The sequence below is a fragment of the Dendrobates tinctorius genome, unplaced genomic scaffold (genome assembly GCF_039654945.1).
Source record: "Dendrobates tinctorius isolate UK_male_01 unplaced genomic scaffold, ASM3965494v1 ptg000028l, whole genome shotgun sequence".
NCBI lineage: Eukaryota > Metazoa > Chordata > Amphibia > Anura > Dendrobatidae > Dendrobates > Dendrobates tinctorius.
The window spans coordinates 68,829,123-68,847,596 of NW_027361696.1; the positions used below are offsets into that span (position 1 = coordinate 68,829,123).

At 48.0% G+C, this 18,474-nt stretch overlaps 1 protein-coding gene across 3 annotated transcripts in view; it reads right to left on the minus strand.

The window, feature by feature from the left end:
* Positions 1 to 18,474, minus strand: part of PNKP (polynucleotide kinase 3'-phosphatase) — a 76,133-nt gene that overhangs the window by 26,873 nt on the left and 30,786 nt on the right. For all 3 annotated transcript variants that reach the window (XM_073570938.1, XM_073570939.1, XM_073570940.1), the window contains exons 7-10: positions 14,887 to 14,994; positions 13,705 to 13,776; positions 13,542 to 13,590; positions 13,085 to 13,155 (exon numbers count right to left, since the gene is read on the minus strand). In XM_073570938.1, the coding sequence (XP_073427039.1) occupies positions 13,085 to 13,155; positions 13,542 to 13,590; positions 13,705 to 13,776; positions 14,887 to 14,994 (300 nt within the window). The remainder of the gene's footprint in view (positions 1 to 13,084; positions 13,156 to 13,541; positions 13,591 to 13,704; positions 13,777 to 14,886; positions 14,995 to 18,474) is intronic.

An 18,474-nucleotide genomic window follows, 5' to 3' on the forward strand; every position in this document is an offset into this window, starting at 1 on the left:
TCCACTATTTAGGTACATCAGGGGCTCTCCAAACGCAACATGACACCCGCAGACCATTCCATCAAAGTCTGCATTCCAAAACGTCACTACTTCCCTTCCGAGCCCCGACGTGTGCCCATACAGTAGTTTTCTCCCACATATGAGGTATCAGCGTACTCAGGACAAATTGGACAACAACTTTTGGGGTCCAATTTCTCCTGTTACCCTTGGGAAAATAAAAAAATGGGGACTAAAAGATCATGTTTGTGGAAAAAATACGATTTTTTTATTTTCACGCCCGGACGTTATAAACTTCAGTGAAGCACTGGGGGGTTCAAAGTGCTCACCACACATCTAGATAAGTTCCTTGGGGGGTCTAGTTTCCAAAATGGTGTCATTTGTGGGGGGTTTCTACTGTTTTGGTACATCAGGGGCTTTCCTAACGCGACATGGTGTCCGATCTCAATTCCAGCCAAAAACGTCAAATGGCGCTGCTTCCCTTCCGAGCTCTGCCATACGCCCAAATAGTGGTTTACCCCCACATGTGGGGTATCAGCGTACTCAGGATAAATTGCACAATATCTTTTAGGGTCCTGTTACTTTTGGAAAAATAAGAATTGAGGGTGAAAAGATCATTTTTGTGGAAAAAATATGATTTTTTAATTGTACTGCTGTACGTTATAAACTTCTGTGAAGCCCTTGGGGGTTCAAAGTTCTCACCACACATCTAGATAAGTTCCTTGGGGGGTCTAGATTCCAAAATGGTGTCATTTGTGGGGGGTTTCCACTGTTTTGGTACATCAGGGGTTTTCCAATCGCGACATGGTGTCCGATCTCAATTCTAGCCAAAAACGTCAAATGGCGCTGCTTCCCTTCCGAGCTCTGCTATGCGCCCAAATAGTCATTTACACCCACATATGGGGTATCAGCGTACTCAGGACAAATTGCACAATAACTTTTAGGGTCCTGTTACCCTTGGAAAATTAAAAATTGGGGGTGAAAAGATCATTTTTGTGGAAAAAATATGATTTTTTAATTGTACCGCTGTACGTTATAAACTTCTGTGAAGCCCTTGTGGGTTCAAAGTTCTCACCACATATCTAGATAAGTTCCTTGGGGGGTCTAGTTTCCAAAATGGGGTCACTTGGGGGGGTTTCCACTGTTTAGGTACATCAGGGGCTCGCCAAACGTGACATGGCGTCCGATCTGAATTCCAGCCAATTTTGCATTGAAAAAGTCAAACGGCGCTCCTTCCATTCTGAGCTCTGCCATGCGCCGAAACAGTGGTTCCCCCCCACATATCAGGTATCAGCGTACTCAGGACAAATTGCACAATAAGTCTTGCAGTCCAATTTCTCCTGTTACCCTTGGTAAAATAAAGAAAATTGAACCTGAAGTATTTTTTTTGTGAAAAAAAGTTAAATGTTCATTTTTTTTTTAATATTCAAAAAATTCCTGTGACGCACCTAAAGGGTTAATAAACTTCTTGAATGTGGTTTTAAGCACCTTAAGGGGTGCAGTTTTTAGAATGGTGTCACTTTTGGGTATTTTCTATCATATAGACCCCTCAAAGTGGCTTCAAATGTGAAGTGGTCCCTAAAAATAAAATGGTGTTGCAAAAATGAGAAATCGCTGGTCAATTTTTAACCCTTATAACTTCCTAACAAAAAAAAATTTTGGTTCCAAAACTGTGCTGATGTAAAGTAAACATGTGGGAAATGTTATGTATTAAGTTTTTTGTGTGCCGTATCGCTGTGATTTAAGGGCATAAAAATTCAAATTTGGAAAATTGCGAAATTTTCAAAATTTTCGCCAAATTTCCGTTTTTTTCACAAATAAACGCAAGTTATTTGAATGCAATTTTACCACTAACATGAAGTACAATATGTCACGAGAAAACAATGTCAGAATAACCGGGATCCATAGAAGCGTTCCAGAGTTATGACCTCATAAAGGTACAGTGGTCAGAATTGTAAAAATTGGCCCGGTAGTTAACGTGCAAACCACCCTTGGTAGTGAAGGGGTTAAATAAAAGTTAAATTATTGTTTACACTGGTTGTCTGTCATTTCTTTCTGCGGCGAAATATGTTTAAAAAAAAGGTTAAATACAGGGTATTTAAAAGGTAAAAAGGTATTCAAAACCAGGTATATAACTGTGGGTAAATTTTAGCTTTTTGCCACAGTTGTGTTCCTGGTTGTGTTTGAAGCAAAGTATTTCACCTAAAAAAGGAGATTTTTGTGTACTCACCGTAAAATCTCTCTTAGCCTTTAATTGGGGGACACAGAACCGTAGGGTGTTATGCTGCTGTCCACTAGGAGGCGACACTATGCATAATCTGAAAAAGATTAACTATGGCTCCTCCTCTGCAGTATACACCCCTGGACGGCGTCAGCCTTCTCCAGTTTTGTGCCAAAGCATAAGGAGGAACGTAACCAAATAACATAACCATGCCTGTAAGAAGGCTACTATGTACGAGCTCAAAGAACAATATGAGAACTCAACAGTAAACAACAGCCCGTAAGGGCAACAGGGTGGGAGCTGTGTCCCCCAATTAAAGGCTAAGAGAAAGAGATTTTATGGTGAGTACACAAAAATCTCCTTTACTCTGTCGCCTAATTGGGGGACACAGAACCGTGGGACGTCCCAAAGCAGTCCCTGGGTGGGAAGCAGTGGACGAATATTGTTTTGACAGTTCCCTAGACTTGGGGTACTGCCGCCTGCAGAACCAGTCTACCCAGGCTCGCATTCGCTGAGGACTGGGTATGAACACTGTAGTGTTTCGGAAACGTGTGTAGGCTAGTCCAAGTGGCCGCCTTACACACTTGTTGTGCCGAAGCCTGATGCCGAATGGCCCAGGAGGCCCCTACTGCCCGTGTAGAGTGTGCCGTGATACCGGCCGGAAGAGGGGAACTGTTAAGTCGGTAGGCCTCATGTATGGTGGACTTGATCCACCTGGCAAGGGTAGCCTTGGAAGCCGGCAACCCCTTGTGACTACCTTCCGGAAGAATGAAGAGGGAATCAGATTTCCGGAAAGGTGCAGTCCTGGACACGTAAATCCGCAATGCTCTGACGAGGTCAAGCGTATGCAGAGCCTTCTCCACTCTATGAACCGGAACCGGGCAAAGGGAAGGCAGTGAAATCTCCTCATTGAGGTGAAAGTTGGACACAACCTTCGGAAGGAAGGATGGTACCGTGCGGAGAACCACCTTGTCCTGGTGAAAGGCTAGGAAAGGCCGTCTGCAGGAAAGTGCTGACAATTCCGACACTCTGCGTAACGAGGTGATCGCCACTAGAAAAAACACTTTCTGAGACAGAATGGAGAGTGGAACTCCTCTAAGAGGTTCGAAGGGTGAAGCTTGCAATGCTGTCAGGACCAGATTGAGGTCCCACGTATCCAGCGGACGTTTGTAGGGAGGAACCAATCGGGAAACTCCCTGGATGAAAGTCCTTACTTGCGGTTTAATAGCAATGCGCTTTTGAAAAAGGACTGAAAGCACCGACACCTGACTCTTAAGCGAACTTAAGGATAGCTTGGCATCTAGGCCCGATTGAAGAAAACCTAGTACCTTCGGGAGGGAATAAGGAAGTGGGACTTGTCCATGAGATTCGCACCAAGAAAAGAAAGCTCTCCAGGTGCGATAATAGAGCTTGGCGGAGGCAGGCTTCCTTGCCCTGATCATAGTTGCAATGACTGCCGGTGAAAAACCTGCCTGGGTTAGAATCCAGGTTTCAAGGGCCATGCCGTCAAATTGAGAGCCCCTGAATTCTGGTGGAAGAACGGACCTTGAGACAGAAGGTCGTGACGGTCGGGTAGACGCCAGGGGGCGTCTGCTGTAAGTTGGACGATGTCGGCGTACCATGTACGTCTGGGCCAGTCTGGCGCAATGAGGATGGTCAGAACTCCCTCTTGCTTGATCTTCCTCACGACCCTGGCGATTAGGGGGAGGGGTGGAAAAATGTAGAGGAGTCGGAACTGGGACCAGTCCTGGACCAGGGCATCCGCTCCGAGCGACCGCGGGTCGTGTGTCCTGGCCATGAAATTGGGGACCTTGGTATTGAGATGGGATGCCATTAGGTCCACCTCCGGGGTTCCCCAGCGTTGACAGATCTGGTAAAAAATCTCGGGAAGGAGAGACCACTCCCCCGAGTCCATTCCTTGCCTGCTGAGGAAGTCGGCTTCCGAGTTTTCTACACCCGGAATGTGTACCGCAGAAAGTACCGACCTCGTGTCTTCCGCCCAGCGGAGGATATGAGCCACTTCTCTCATCGCCTGGGCGCTGCGGGTCCCGCCTTGGTGGTTCACGTATGCCACAGCCGTGGCATTGTCCGACTGTATCCGTATGTGCGAGGCTGCAAGCAAGTGATTAAAGGCTCTCAGTGCCAAGAGGATGGCCCTGATTTCCAGAGCATTGATGGGTAATGTCACTTCCCTCGGTGACCACTTGCCCTGTGCCCTGTGATGTAGGTGCACCGCCCCCCAGCCTGTCAGGCTTGCATCGGTAGTCAGGATCTTCCATTGTCCTGAGAGGAATGGCTTCCCTCGTGTAAGCGAGGTTGGTTTGAGCCACCAATGCAGGGACCTCCTGGTTGATGACGTCAACCTGAACTCCCTGTCGAGGGAGAAGGGGTTCCTGTCTCAAGACCTGAGTATGGCTAGTTGAAGGACCCTGAGGTGAAACTGGGCAAATGGCACTGCCTCTATTGCTGCTGCCATCCGGCCTAGGACTCTCATGGCAAACCGGAGAGATCGAGGAGGACTGCAAAGGAGTGTGCGAACTCCCAGACGGATGGCCAGTGTCTTGTCCTTGGGAAGGAGTACCAGGCCCCTGGCGGTGTCGAATACCATTCCCAGGAATGTTAGAGTCCGAGTTGGGACAGTCGATGATTTCTGTAGGTTGACTAGCCATCCCAGGCGACTCAGAGTGTCTAGTGTGATTGAGACACTGACCTCGCAGTCCTTGAAAGTGGGAGACTTGATGAGGAGGTCGTCCAGGTACGGGACGACTAGAATGCCTCTTGAGTGCAGTGAGTGGCTGCCATGACTTTGGTGAACGTTCTTGGAGCCGTGGCAAGCCCGAACGGAAGGGCGACAAACTGGTAGTGATTTTGGTTGACCGCGAACCTGAGAAACCTTTGGTGGGCGGAAGCAATTGGTATGTGGAGGTACGCATCCTGTATGTCTATGGAGGCGAGGTATTCTCCCTGGTCCATGGATGCAATGATGGACCGGAGGGACTCCATGCGGAAATGACGGACCCGTACGTAATTGTTGAGCTGTTTTAGGTCCAGAATGGGTCGGACGCCGCCTCCTTTCTTGGGGACTACGAACAAATTTGAGTAGAATCCTCGGAATCTCTCGTTCACGGGAACCGGCACCACAACTCCTGATTGAAGGAGAGAGGAAACCGCTTGGTGGAAAGCACGAGCCTTTTCTGGTGGTGTTGGAGGAATAGAAAGAAAGAACCGGTTTGGTGGAACGGAAGTGAACTCTATCTTGTATCCGGAAGACACTATTTCCCTGACCCACCTGTCTTCTGTAATAGGTAGCCAGACTTGCTGAAAGAGTAAAAGTCGGCCGCCTACTGGTGGGGTGTCTTCCGGAGGTCGCGAGTCATGATGAAGCGAAGTTCTGAGGTTTTCCTCCCTTGGGTTTCGCTTGGCCTGCTTTCGACTGCCAAGCCCTGTCCGGTCGCTGCTGCGTCCGTGGGTTGTCCCTGCGTGGAGAACGGTTACGGTTTTGCACTGGGCACGAAACGGACCAGCCCGAGGAATTCCGAAAGGATCGGAATCGCGTCTGGTTTCTTCGTTTAAACGTGCGTTTCGGTTTTAGTTGAGGGAGAGAGGTACTCTTACCCCCAGTGGCATTGGCAATCATGGTGTCCAACTTTTCGCAGAAAAGTCTCCCAGTAAAATACAGAAGTCGCGTGAGGGACTTCTTTGAGGCCGCATCCGCTTTCCATTCTCGCAGCCAGAGGATGCGTCGGATCGTGATGGCGTTTGATGCTATTCCCGCTACACCTCTGGCGGAATCCAGGGCTGCATGAATCATGTAGTCTGCTACCACTGCTATCTGGACCGCTTGGTCCGAGAGCTCAGGATTTGAAGCCTGAAGACCCTCCTGTAGTTTTTTGGCCCAAGCCAGGATGGCCTTGGCTGCCCAAACTGAAGCAAACGCAGGGCCCAGAGAGGCGCCTGCCGCTTCGAAAATAGAACGAGCCATGCGTTCTACTTGCCGGTCTGCTGCGTCCCTGAGGGTTGAGCTATCCGGCAGAGAGAGTAAAGTCTGCGCTGCTAGCCTAGAAACCGGAGGGTCCACTTCAGGTGGATCTGTCCATTGTTTGGTGTCTTTCTGTGGGAAGGGGTACTTCGCTTCCAAATATTTGCGATTAGCGAATTTTTTGTCAGGCTGCGCAAACTGTTTGGTAAGTATTTTCTCAAACTCATCGTGATTAGGGAAGACCTTAGGTGGTTTCTGAACACTTTCGAAGCAAATCCTATGTTCTGGGACTTCCGGGGCCGACTCTGGAATTTTTAGCACCCGATGAATGGCAGAAATTATGTCCTCAACTAGCGCTGTATTGCTAGGGGGAGAAGGTACCACGGACCTGACCGTTTCGTTATCTGAGTCGGAGTCACAGATGCCCTCCGAATCCTGTGCCTCGCTAAGGAGATCCCTGGAGGGCGACCTGGGGCGGGGGTCTTCTGTGGTGGGGGATCCCTGTGGTAAATTGCGCTGTCTGTCTGTGGCAGGGGACTGCCCATTGGACCTGGAATGACGCTGTCTCTCCCTGGAGGGGGACGACCTTGTGCTATAGTGCGACTCAGATGATCGAGACCTGTGGGTCCGCTTACGTCTGTGAGAGTCGGAAGCAGCATGTTCCTGAGACAAGCTGTCCGTTTGCTGTGTACCGTCCATAGCCGGGGCCCGACTCTGCAGAGCTTGCAGCAATGTGGCAGTTAGGTTGTCTATGGACTGTGACATAGACTGAGACATCTGAGTTGCCCATTCCGGCGTGGCCTGTGACACTGAAGCGTCAGTAGGGACTCCCTGGGGTTCTGACCCAGAGTTCTGGATGCAGTCCCGGCAGTGCGGATACGTGCTGCCACTAGGGAGCGTGGCTTTGCAGGCTGTGCAGAATGCATAGAAACATTCCTGCCTGGTTCTCTTCCTTGAGCCCGGCATAGTGCACAGAGGCTGGCTATAAGGGATCGTACAGGGGTGGCTACGCAGAGGGAACCCACAGAGAGCCTTATAGGAAGTATAGATTCACAGCTGAGTATGAGAACCCAGATGTGAGCTTACCCCACCGGTGTGCCCCTAGGTCCAGCGCCGACAGATCCCAGTTCTGTGCCCCCCGGAGACCGCTGTGATGCTCCTCTCCTGGATCTCATCCATAAAAAATGGCCACCGGGACTCTGAGGAGAGGGAGGAGGGGGCGGAGAGCTGAAAAGGGCGCGCTGGGCTGTGTAAAAACGCCCCCTTTCTGCCTCAATCCGCCCCTTCTATGACACTCCAGTGTGTCATTTTGGTCATCTGGGGGGCGGGCCGGGGGCGGGGAAAAGGCGGCGGCTTCGGCTAGGCTGAAGCCGCGGTCTAAATTAGAGGCCTGATGCCCAGGAGGGCTCCAGAGCGGCGCGGTAGTCCGGGGGGGGGGGGGCGGATTTGTACCGGACCCCCCCAGAATGGTCGACTGGATAGCGGTGGGGGTAGCAGGGGTAGCGGTTTCTATATGGGGGGCCCCTGAAGCGCTATGGAGCCGCTGCTGTTGCAGAGACAGGGATGCAGAAAAACCCTGTCTCTGCTGTGCCATCCAGTCCGCACCCTCCCCCGGCCCCAACAGGATCCCTCAGCCGGCCTGGGGTCCCTGGAAGCTGCGGAATGCTGCCTGATCTCCGACCCTACCTGAGACGTCTCAACCTAATGCCCCCTGCGGGGGATTAGGGAGGGTGCGTCTGTCACCGTTAGGGGGTCTTCATCCTCGCCTCAACCTCAACCCAGACCCCTTAAAGGGGTTGGGGAAGGAGGGGGGTCTCGACCTCGAACCAGGACCCGAGGGACTGGGGAGGGAGCGACATGGGGAATAGCCACCTCGACCTCAACCGGGTACCCCTGATAGGGGACCGAGGAGGGAGCCATGCCGGGAGTCTCGCTGGAGACCCACTTTTCTTCATCTGTATTTCCGGACGAAAGAAGGAAAAAACGGAAGAAAAAAAGGTGTGCCTCCTTGCGACACTAAGCAAAAACTGGAGAAGGCTGACGCCGTCCAGGGGTGTATACTGCAGAGGAGGAGCCAAAGTTAATCTTTTTCAGATTATGCATAGTGTCGCCTCCTAGTGGACAGCAGCATAACACCCTACGGTTCTGTGTCCCCCAATTAGGCGACAGAGTAAGTTGTGTTTATTGTTGGTGATTTCCTAACAATGTACACAACTTTTGTTAAAAGGTGAAATACTTTGCATAAAACACAACCAGGTACACACCTGTGGCCTAAAGCTAAAAATAGAGACCATGACAAGATAGCCAACTTTGGTTGGCAAAGGTATATACTGTTGGTACAGAAGGTACACAAGTTTGGTTAGGGCACAAATCTTTCACACTCTGTCATCCTGCCAGTGTACTCTGCCTTGAGGTGACAAAGTATAGTGCAAAATTGTCCCTCATTACTGAAACCGTCACAGAACTTCTAGTGGTAATGTCATGGTAATCTTGCAAGGTGGTTTCTTCAGAGGTGTCCTCAATGGAAATGGGTTCCTTGCAGATAACAAAATTGTGGAGTACCACGCAAGCTTTGATCACCTCGTCAACAGTTTCTGTCTTGAGGTTGATCGCAGTCAATAGGACCCGCCATTTGGCTGTCAGAATACCAAAGGTACATTCAACCATTCTTCTTGCTCTTGTGAGGCGGTAATTAAAAATGCGTTTTGTTCTTGTCAATCCTCTGCTAGAGTACGGTTTCAAAAGGTGTTCTGACAGCTGGAAGGCTTCATCCCCTACACAGACAAATGGCATAGGTGGACCAGATGTTTGCGGCAGCGGTCTAGGTGGTGGGAAATGGAAGGTGTTTCCATACAGTTTACGCCCCATGGCAGACAGTTTGAAAACTTGAGAGTCATTGGAGCGGCCATAGGCCCCAATATCAACAGCAATAAATTTGTATTCCGCGTCAGCGATGGCCATGAGGACAATTGAAAAATATTTCTTGTAATTGAAATATTCCGATCCCGATCCGGCTGGCTTTACAATGCGGATATGTTTCCCGTCCACAGCGCCCAAGCAGTTGGGAAACTGACATATCTGTTGAAACTTTTCTGAAATTTCAATCCACCTCTCTGTTGTGGGCTCTGGTAAAAACTCTTCAGCTAAGGAGTCCCACAGTGCACGGCATGTGTACTTCACTATTCCAGATATGGTGGAAATCCTGAGTCTGTACTGGAAATGCAGTGACGAAAGGGATTCTCCAGTTGCAAGAAATCTGTGGGGAATTAAAAAACAACAAATTAGTTTTAAATCACAGCATTACATACCAAAACTCAGCTATAACACTTGGAGATACAAACTACCACCAACAAGATTGCAGTGAAAGTGTGCTCTGATGCGATCACATCCAATAAATGTGGCTTACCTTAAAGTCACCATCAGACGCTCTGCGGGTGAAACAGAGAAGCGGCAATAGGTGTCCGCTTTTCTTATGAGGTGTGCAATGCGCTCCACCAAGTAATCAAAATTCTCCACTTTCATCCGAACATATCCAAAAAATGTATCCGGGTTTCGTCGAAGGTCCATGCAGAGTGTAGAATAGACCCCACGCGTCATTCTCTTGGCTGTGATGGGGTGGATCCACAAACGTCGTCTACGATGCCTGATGCGCTGCTGTCTCGCTCTCTCCTTCTCCAGAACAATCACCCTCAAACGATTCGCCTCCGCTATAAAATCCGCCAAATTCTTCAAAATATTTCCAATGACAACATCCATCTTCGCCAGTAACTTGCTCTTCTCTCCAATCTGCACTTTCTCCTCTACAACCTGTCAAAGAAGGGCTGTAGGAACACGCTATATATAGTTTTCCAGTAGCCAATCCCGTTCGGAAGGCCACAAGGGTCAATTTTAAAAACCGGATCCGGCGTAATCCGTCGAAAAACGGATAGAAAAACGGATGAACCGGATGAGACGGATCCGGTTTTGTCTGTCAAGAACAAGACGGATCCGGCAGAAAACCGGATCCGGCACATCAGGTTTTACAAAACATTTGCCGGATCCGGCGTTCCGGCACGACGCCGGATCGCGCCTGACGCCGAAAACCTGATGTGTGAAAGTAGCCTTATTGCTGAGCCATACTGACGAGACGACCAGAGTCAGAGCTGATGGAACTGCAGGTTAATTAAAGAGTGCCCATGTTCTTTTTATTGCTTTTTTCAAATTGCATTTATTTTTTGTCAGAAATTATAGAAAAATATAGTCAAATGCCGGTTGGATAAAAAAAAAAAAAAAAACACCACAAGATTTTGGGTACTCACCGTAAAATCTATTTCTCGAAGCCTTCATTGGGGGACACAGGAAACCATGGGTGTATGTTGCTGCTACTAGGAGGCTGACACTATGCAAAAAAGAGTTAGCTCCTCTCCAGCAGTATATACACCCAACTGGCAGAAGGCTACTCAGTTATTGAGAAAACAGTAGGAGAAGCAGAGAACATAACACGAATTTAACAGAAAACAAGGGCGGGTGCTGTGTCCCCCAATGAAGGCTCCGAGAAACAGATTGTACGGTGAGTACCCAAAATCTTGTTTTCTCTCTCGCTTCATTGGGGGACACAGGAAACCATAGGAGGTCTCAAAGCAGTATCATATCCTCAAGGCCAATCTCAGGTCACTGTGGGTTGCAGTACCATTCTACCAAGGATCGCGTCTAATGAAGCATGAGTGTGAACATTGTAGAACTTGGTAAATGAATGAGTGGAATCCCATGTAGCAGCTTTGCAGAGCTGCAAGGCCTATGCCTGATGGCGAACTGCCCAAGAGGCCCTCACCAAACACGTGGAGTGTGCCGTGATCCCCCGTGGGTGTGCTTAACATCTGAGACGGTAAGCTCCCAGAACAGTGGAAAGGATTCATCAACTAATGGTAGAACTGGACACAGGGAGACCTTCCCTTAGACCCTCTGATCATGAACAGAGAGTCTGACTGACGGAAAGGCTCAGTCCTGAACAGGTAAGTACGTAGGGCTCACAAGGTAAAATTTGTTAGCGACTGCTCTCGGTGAGAGTGAGACGGACAAAAGGATGCAAGTACGATGTCCCTGAAAACGGGAAACCACCTTAGGAAGGAAAAATGGAATCGGATGTAGGACACCCTTGTCCTGGTGAAAAAGGAGAGCCACAGGAAAGCGCTGCTAGTTACGGAACCAGACTATTGAGGTAAAACAGAGACCAAGAAGACGAACTTTCAGGAGAGTAACATGAAAAGCTCACACGGAGACGCTTGTAGGACCTCGAGCACTAGATTAATATTCCAGGAGGGTCGGTAGGGGGGAAATGGAGTGAGCAACTCCTTGGTGAAAGTCTTAAGCTGTCGGCGAACAGCCAGATTCACTTGAAAAAGAATAGAAAGGGCAGAAACTTGTCTCCTAATAGAAGCAAGGGACAGGACGAAATTCAGACCCGACTGTAGAAAAGGACAAAATGGATGTGAAGTGAAAAAAAAACAAAAACCATCGGAGCCACCTGATGAGTCTCACACCAGCAAAAAAAAAAAAAATGCTTTCTATGTATGGTACTATGGTACATGTGAAAGGATGAAGGCTTCCTTGCTTTGATCATGGTCTGCGGTTCAATAGCCATGCCCATTAAATTGAGCAACAGAGAAAACTGGTGAAGTAGGGGTCCCTGCATCAGAAGGTTCGGGAGATCCGGAAGTCTCCACTAGAAGGTTGATCAACTTTGTGCACCAGGGACTTCGTGGTCGATCTGTAGCGTTGAGTATGACGGATAATCCTTCCGCCTTTATCCTTATGATTACTTTGGGAATCATCGATAGGGGTGGAAACAGTTATGGAAAGGAGAGCCGTGTCCAGGGTATTGCTAGTGCATCGGATCCGAACGCTAGAAGGTCGCGAGACTGGGAAGAAACTGAGGAACCTTGTGGTTGAATCTGGACACCATGATGTCGCCATCCGTGGTGCCCCATCTGAGACAGATCCTGTGAAAAACTGAAGGATTCAGTGACCATTCGGCTGCGGTGAGACCCCCACGGCTGAGAAGTCTGCCACTCAATTTTCGACTCCTAGGATGTGCATCGCGGAAATTGCTGGGACATTCTGTCCAGCCCAAGACAGGATACAAGCGACTTCTGACATCACTGCCTGACTGAAAGTTTCCCCTTGATGATAGCCATAGGCCACAACAGTGGCATTGTCGAACTGTACACGAGTCGGATATCCGTGGAAAAGTGCCAGGATTTCTCCTGAGCCGACCATCGACCCTGGACCGTCCAATTTTGGAACACTGCTCCCCAGCCGAGAAGATTGGCGTCCATCGTTACTATCTTCCAACTAATGGGCAGAAAGGTATGATTGTGTGCAGACCTCAGGGCCACTGGACATCACCGGTAGCCGTGGGGTATGATTCCGTCTTCTTTCCCTGAGCGACCGGCTATGGAGGGCGGGCGTCGTAGGGGGGTAGTGGCAAGGACCAGTCTGCATCTTCGGTGTTAGGAGGCATGGGGTCCTGCCTGCCTGACACGAGAGGGTACAGTGGTGACGCATTCCCACACTGTGCTCCTGGTCTCTAAGGGGGAGATTGCAGTGACCACTTACACTCCGTCACCCAAATCACAAGCTGAATCTGAAAACGAGAGATCATTAATAAAAAAACAACAAAACCTAAAAGGTAGATACGTGGCTGAGAGCATCCTGCGTCCATCTTCTACTGACACTAAGCTAAATCTGAATAGCTTTCTGCCAGTAGGTGGGTATATACTGCTGGGGAGGAGATAACCCTTTTTTTTTGCATAGTGTCAACCTCCTAGTGGCAGCAGCATACACCCATGGTTTCCTGTGTCCCCCAATGAAGCGAGATAGAAAAGGCAAATTGACCTCAGATGACTTACCAGGCGGTCGCTGCAGGAGAAATCTTTCTTCTTGCGATCTGGAGCCCAGTTTGCAGGTCTTCCAGCAGCATCTGTGCAGAAGTTATAAAGTGATTAATAAAAACAGGATTAACGGTCTCTTAATTGTGGGGACAACTCAGTATGGGCTTAATTTATCTCCATGAACTCACTAATACACTGGTATAAAAGAATATGTTCCCAGTCCTGACATCCAGTATTGCCGCATATTTACCAAAATAATTGCAATTATTAAAATGATTAATAATTTGCAAGCATAATTAAAAAAATAGTTGTAATTAACATTTTTACATTGGTTACATTTGCAACCAACCATGAGTCTCATTACAAAACAGCTACCCAAGAAAAGTTCTCTCTCTCCTCAGCCCTTGCTTCTATATAACTTTAGTGAATGTTTGAGATCTTGCCGTTATTTGAGTAAAATAGCGCTGATCATTACCTCCGACGTAGACACAATCTTCTTTCTTAACTTCAATGCCATCATTACCCTATTATAAAGAAAAAAAAAAAAAGCATTCAAACAAGTCGACATTATAAAACACATAAGTATTTTTTGCAACCCCCTCTATGGACTGGATATAAACCACATAGACCTGTCTCACCTTTTCACAGAGGTAATCCCACATTCCTGTAGCAGGTTTGCGGTAGATGCCCATACCGGTCGCCACAAAAATCTGCAATAAAATACAATACAATACAAGAGCCTTTATAATTAGGAAGGAGGGTTAAGAAAGACTTAAGGAAGACTAGTAAACCTGCTGCCAGGTAGTCCAGCCACATCTCCCACCACTGATTGACAGTTTATGTACAGTATATGCAGAAAGTAGCCAATCAGTGAAGTAGGCTGGGTTATACATGGCTTGGCATTTAGAGTATAGCTAGATCTGCAGCAGATAAAACAGGGATTTTATTAAAACTGCAACAAGCAGCCTGGTAAGTGACACATCGCTGGAATCAGGGTCACTACCTCTACAATATGCTGCTCTGCACAGCGAGCTTGGAATTAACAGCAGACCTTAGCTGTTTGAAGACAGATGAGTGATATAGTGCTGCTCTATTGATGCATATGACAAAGGATTGTCCTCGTCGACTGCAGATAGAGTCACACATCCTAGAAGAAAAACTTGCTGTTCCTGGATCTAGCAGATTTGCCTGCATTGGTGCAAGGAAGGAGTTGGCGTAAAAGTTTATTTTCTTGAGGGGCAAGTGCACTGTTTAGGCATGTTGAAGAGAACTGAATTGGTGCATCCTGTGTTTTGTGGAAGGACCTTTTAGGTTTGACTTTTAGGAAGCAACTTGCTTTTGCCACCGATGGCTCCGGAAATAATTTGTTCGGATTTACTCCCAAAATTGAGATTTTTTTGGAGGTTATGTCCATGTTCTAAATTTTAAGCCAAAAGGACTCTGTAGATTGGGACAATATTCCTTGAGGTCTGAGCAATACGTGGCCTCAAATGATGAAGAACAAGGATATTTATCCACATGTGTGATCTGATGAGCGAGGCGTGCACCTCTTAATTAATCAGGACTATCATGCTTCCTCATCAAGACCGGCTTGAACAAACTAAATGTTTTGTCCCTTTGCATAAGCTTATTAGGGTACATGGATATTATAGAGAGAAGGCCCCTATAGACTTCCCCGTATGCGCCAGAGCAGCTCTTCCTTTTGAGGTTCGATCTGCTCTCTAGATCATAGCTCAGTAAACACTTGCTGTTCAACTTCCCCAGCTAATCCTCAGAGAACCAGAACTGGCCAAAGCAGACAATACCTTTAAAGCACTAACCTGAACTGGTATTCCCAACTCATCCAATATGGCTTCCGCTTTGGCTTTGAACACTTCAGGCCTGAGTTTGCCACGGCTAATTCCCATCTGATTTGTGAAGAAGATGATCTGACCAAAGAAAAAACAAAATTACAAAAAAAAAAACCAAAAAAAAAACCTCCCACCTTCACATTAATACACGCTGCTGAAAATTATCCGTTTTCATTTTTATTCTTCACCATGTTCACCTTTTCTGTTAACTCCATATCCAACCCATATAGGTATCAATGCTAACCGAGGGTCTTTGGTGTGCTCAAAAAAATAGGGATTTTTGTGTACTCACCGTAAGATCCTTTTCTCCGAGCCAAACATTGGGGGGACACAAACTGTGGGTGTTAATCTGCTTGCCACTAGGTGGACACTAAGTGAACACAGAAAAAAGTTAACTCCTCCCCTGCAGTATACACCCTCTCGCTGGCTGGGAATTCCCCAGTTCGGTGAAAAAGCAGTAGGAGCATGAGGGGTCCCATGTAACTTACCCGGTGGCTTGTTTATCCTCAGAAACCAGGTGATATCATGCTAGGGAAAGGGGTCTGCTAATATATTTTTTGATTTTTGTGTGTTGGCAACATTATGAGTACTTAGTTTCTATTTATGGTATATTTAGTATCTCTATGTAACCAAAGTAGTTATTTATAATATGGCAGTTTAGTACTTTGATCTAAGGTCATGATTGTCATTACAATTGGTTTGATAGACCCCAGGCTATGAGAACCAGCAGATATCCGGCATTTGATTGAATGGTTAGCCTTGGGACCCATAGTATTTAACTATTTATTAATATGACCCATTGCCTTTGTTTTGCTATCAGTGTCTGTTTGTTTAAAAACAATTAAAAAGTCTGAACAAAGTGTTTGTCTGTTGTGTCCATAAATAAAATTGATATTTTTTTGACTACCTCATTTTTGTGGTGATCCCTATTTGTGTGCATATACTTTCTTCTCTTCATGTGTTTCCATGTCAATTTATTTATATGCACAAGGTGATCCCACCTAAATTGACATTGAGGATGGTGCCCGTTTATTTCTTTCTTTGTCAGGAGCATGAAACAAATAACAATAACCATAATTGTCAAAACCTAAGAATGCTACAGTGAGTAAATAGGCTAAACAGGGTGGGTGCTGTGTCCCTCAATGATTGGCTCGGAGAAAAGTATTTTACGGTGAGTACACAAAAATCCCTATTTCTCCTACGCCTCACACGGACACAAACCGTGGGACGTCCTAAAGCAGTCCCTGGGTGGGGAGCATACAACTGATAATACCCCATGTACCACTGACTCAACACTGTGGTACTGACGATTGCAGCATGCGTCTGCCAAGATCTGCATCTGCAGAGGCCTGAGAATGAATTTGGTAATGTTTTGTAAAGGTATGCAGACTGGACCAAGTCGCAGCCTTGCAGACCTGCTCTGCCGACGCCTGGTGCCGAATGGTCCAAGAGGCGCCCACTGAGTAGGTAGAATGCGCCTTAATCCCTGCTGGGACAGGTGTGTCCCTGACACGGTAGGATTCCTGAATAACTAAGTGAATCCACCTGGCTAGCGTGGCTTTGAAGCGGCTAGACCCTTCCTATGCCCCTCTGGAAGTACGAACAGGGCATCTGACTTGCGGAAGGGAGCCGTCCGCGAGATATACCGTCTCAGAGCCCTAACCACATCCAGGGTGTGGTGGGCCTTCTCAATGTGATGGACTGGTGCTGGACAGAAGGAAAGCAAAACAATTTGCTCATTAAGATGAAAGGAAGACATGACTTTGGGCAGGAAAGATGGGGACATCCTGAGATGGCCTTGGCGACTGAGAAAATCCACTGCCCAATTGTCTACCCCTGGGAAGTGGATTGCTGAGATGGGCGAATGGTTGGTCTCGGCCCATTGGAGGATGTGACTCACTTCGTGCATGGCCATCCTGCTCCGAGTACTCCCCTGACGGTTGATATACGCCATAGCTGTGGTGTTGTCGGATTGGATCCTGATGGGGTGACCTGCGAGGAGATGGTGGAAACGCAGTAGGGCTAATCTGATCACTCGTATCTCCAAGATGTTGATGGGGAAACGTGACTCTCGAATTGTCCAACGACCCTGTGCCGTGTGGTGACGAAAAAAAACGCACCCCAGCCCAGAAGACTGGCGTCGATGGTCACCACCGACCATCGTACTGGGAAAAAGGACTTCCCTTGATTCAGGGAGGATTTCAGTGTCCACCACTTGAGGCTTGTGTGACCCGCAGGGACAGAAGGAACCGACGGTCCAGGGAGAACGGGTTCTTGTCCCAAGTTAACAGCAACGCATGTTGTAAAGGACGGAAATGGAACTGTGCGAATGGGACCCCTTCCATCGCTGCCACCATCTGTCCGAGAAATCTCATGCTGAAACGTATGGAGCGAGAAACCGGTCGGGAAAGGCTCGGGCCTTTTCTAGAGGGAGAATGACCAACCCGTGGGAAGTGTCCAAGATCATTTCTAAAAAGGAAATCTGCTGGGCCGGTGTTGGGGAAGACTTTTCGAAGTTTATCTTCCAACCCAGGCGAGAAGGTGTATTTACTGTGATATCCACGTATTCCTCGCAGGCTGGAAGGGACGGACCCTTGGTCAGCAGGTCGTCCAGATACGGCAATATCACCACTCCCCGAGCGTGAAGAATGGCCATGACTGCCGCCATGACCTTGGTAAAGACCCTGGGGGCGGTGACAAGTCCGAAGGGCAAGGCAACGAGCTGAAAGTGTTCCTATCGAATTGCAAAACGCAGGAACTGCTGGTGGGACGGGCAAATTGAGATGTGAAGGTAAGCATCTTTGATATCGATGGATGCTAGGAACTCTCCTTTCATGGAGGCGACAACTGATTGGAGGGATTCCATTCGGAATCGCCGTACCTTGACAAACTTATTTAACAGCTTGAGGTCCAGTATGGGCTGCATTGTTCCATCCTTCTTTGGAATCACAAAAAGGTTTGAATAAAAACCACTGAACCATTCGTCTTGAGGGACCGGAATGATGACTCCGTAGCTTTGCGGCGCATGAACGGCCCGAAGGAAGGCTGTGACTGAATGAAAGCAGATGGCCTCCTAATTTGTCGGTGTCCGCTGGATACCGCAACAAGTCATTGCGTAGAGGATCTATGGGATCGGGCTCCCCTAGATTCAGATGCTCTTGGCCTGGGTTTCAGAAATGAGATGGTCCAGTTTCTCTCCAAATAGGCGACCAGTTTGATAGGGCAGAGAAGTCATCGATCTTTTGGAGGTGGAATCTGCCCGCCAGTGGCGTAGCCATAGGGCTCTTCTAATGGAGACTGCATTAGCGGCTGCCTGAGCAGCGCAATTAGTGGCATCTAAAGAGGCGTCCACTACAAAATCCCCTGCGTGAATTATCTGCCTGGCGACACTGGTTGCCTCCTGAGGAAGATTGCTACCCTGGAAGGCAGTATTTAAGACTTCTGCCCAAGCGGCCATTGCCTTAGCCACCCAAGTTGCTGCGAAAGATGAGAAAAGTGCTGCTCCTGAAGTTCCAAAAACTGAGCGAGCGAGGTAGTCAATTTGACGATCGGAGGAGT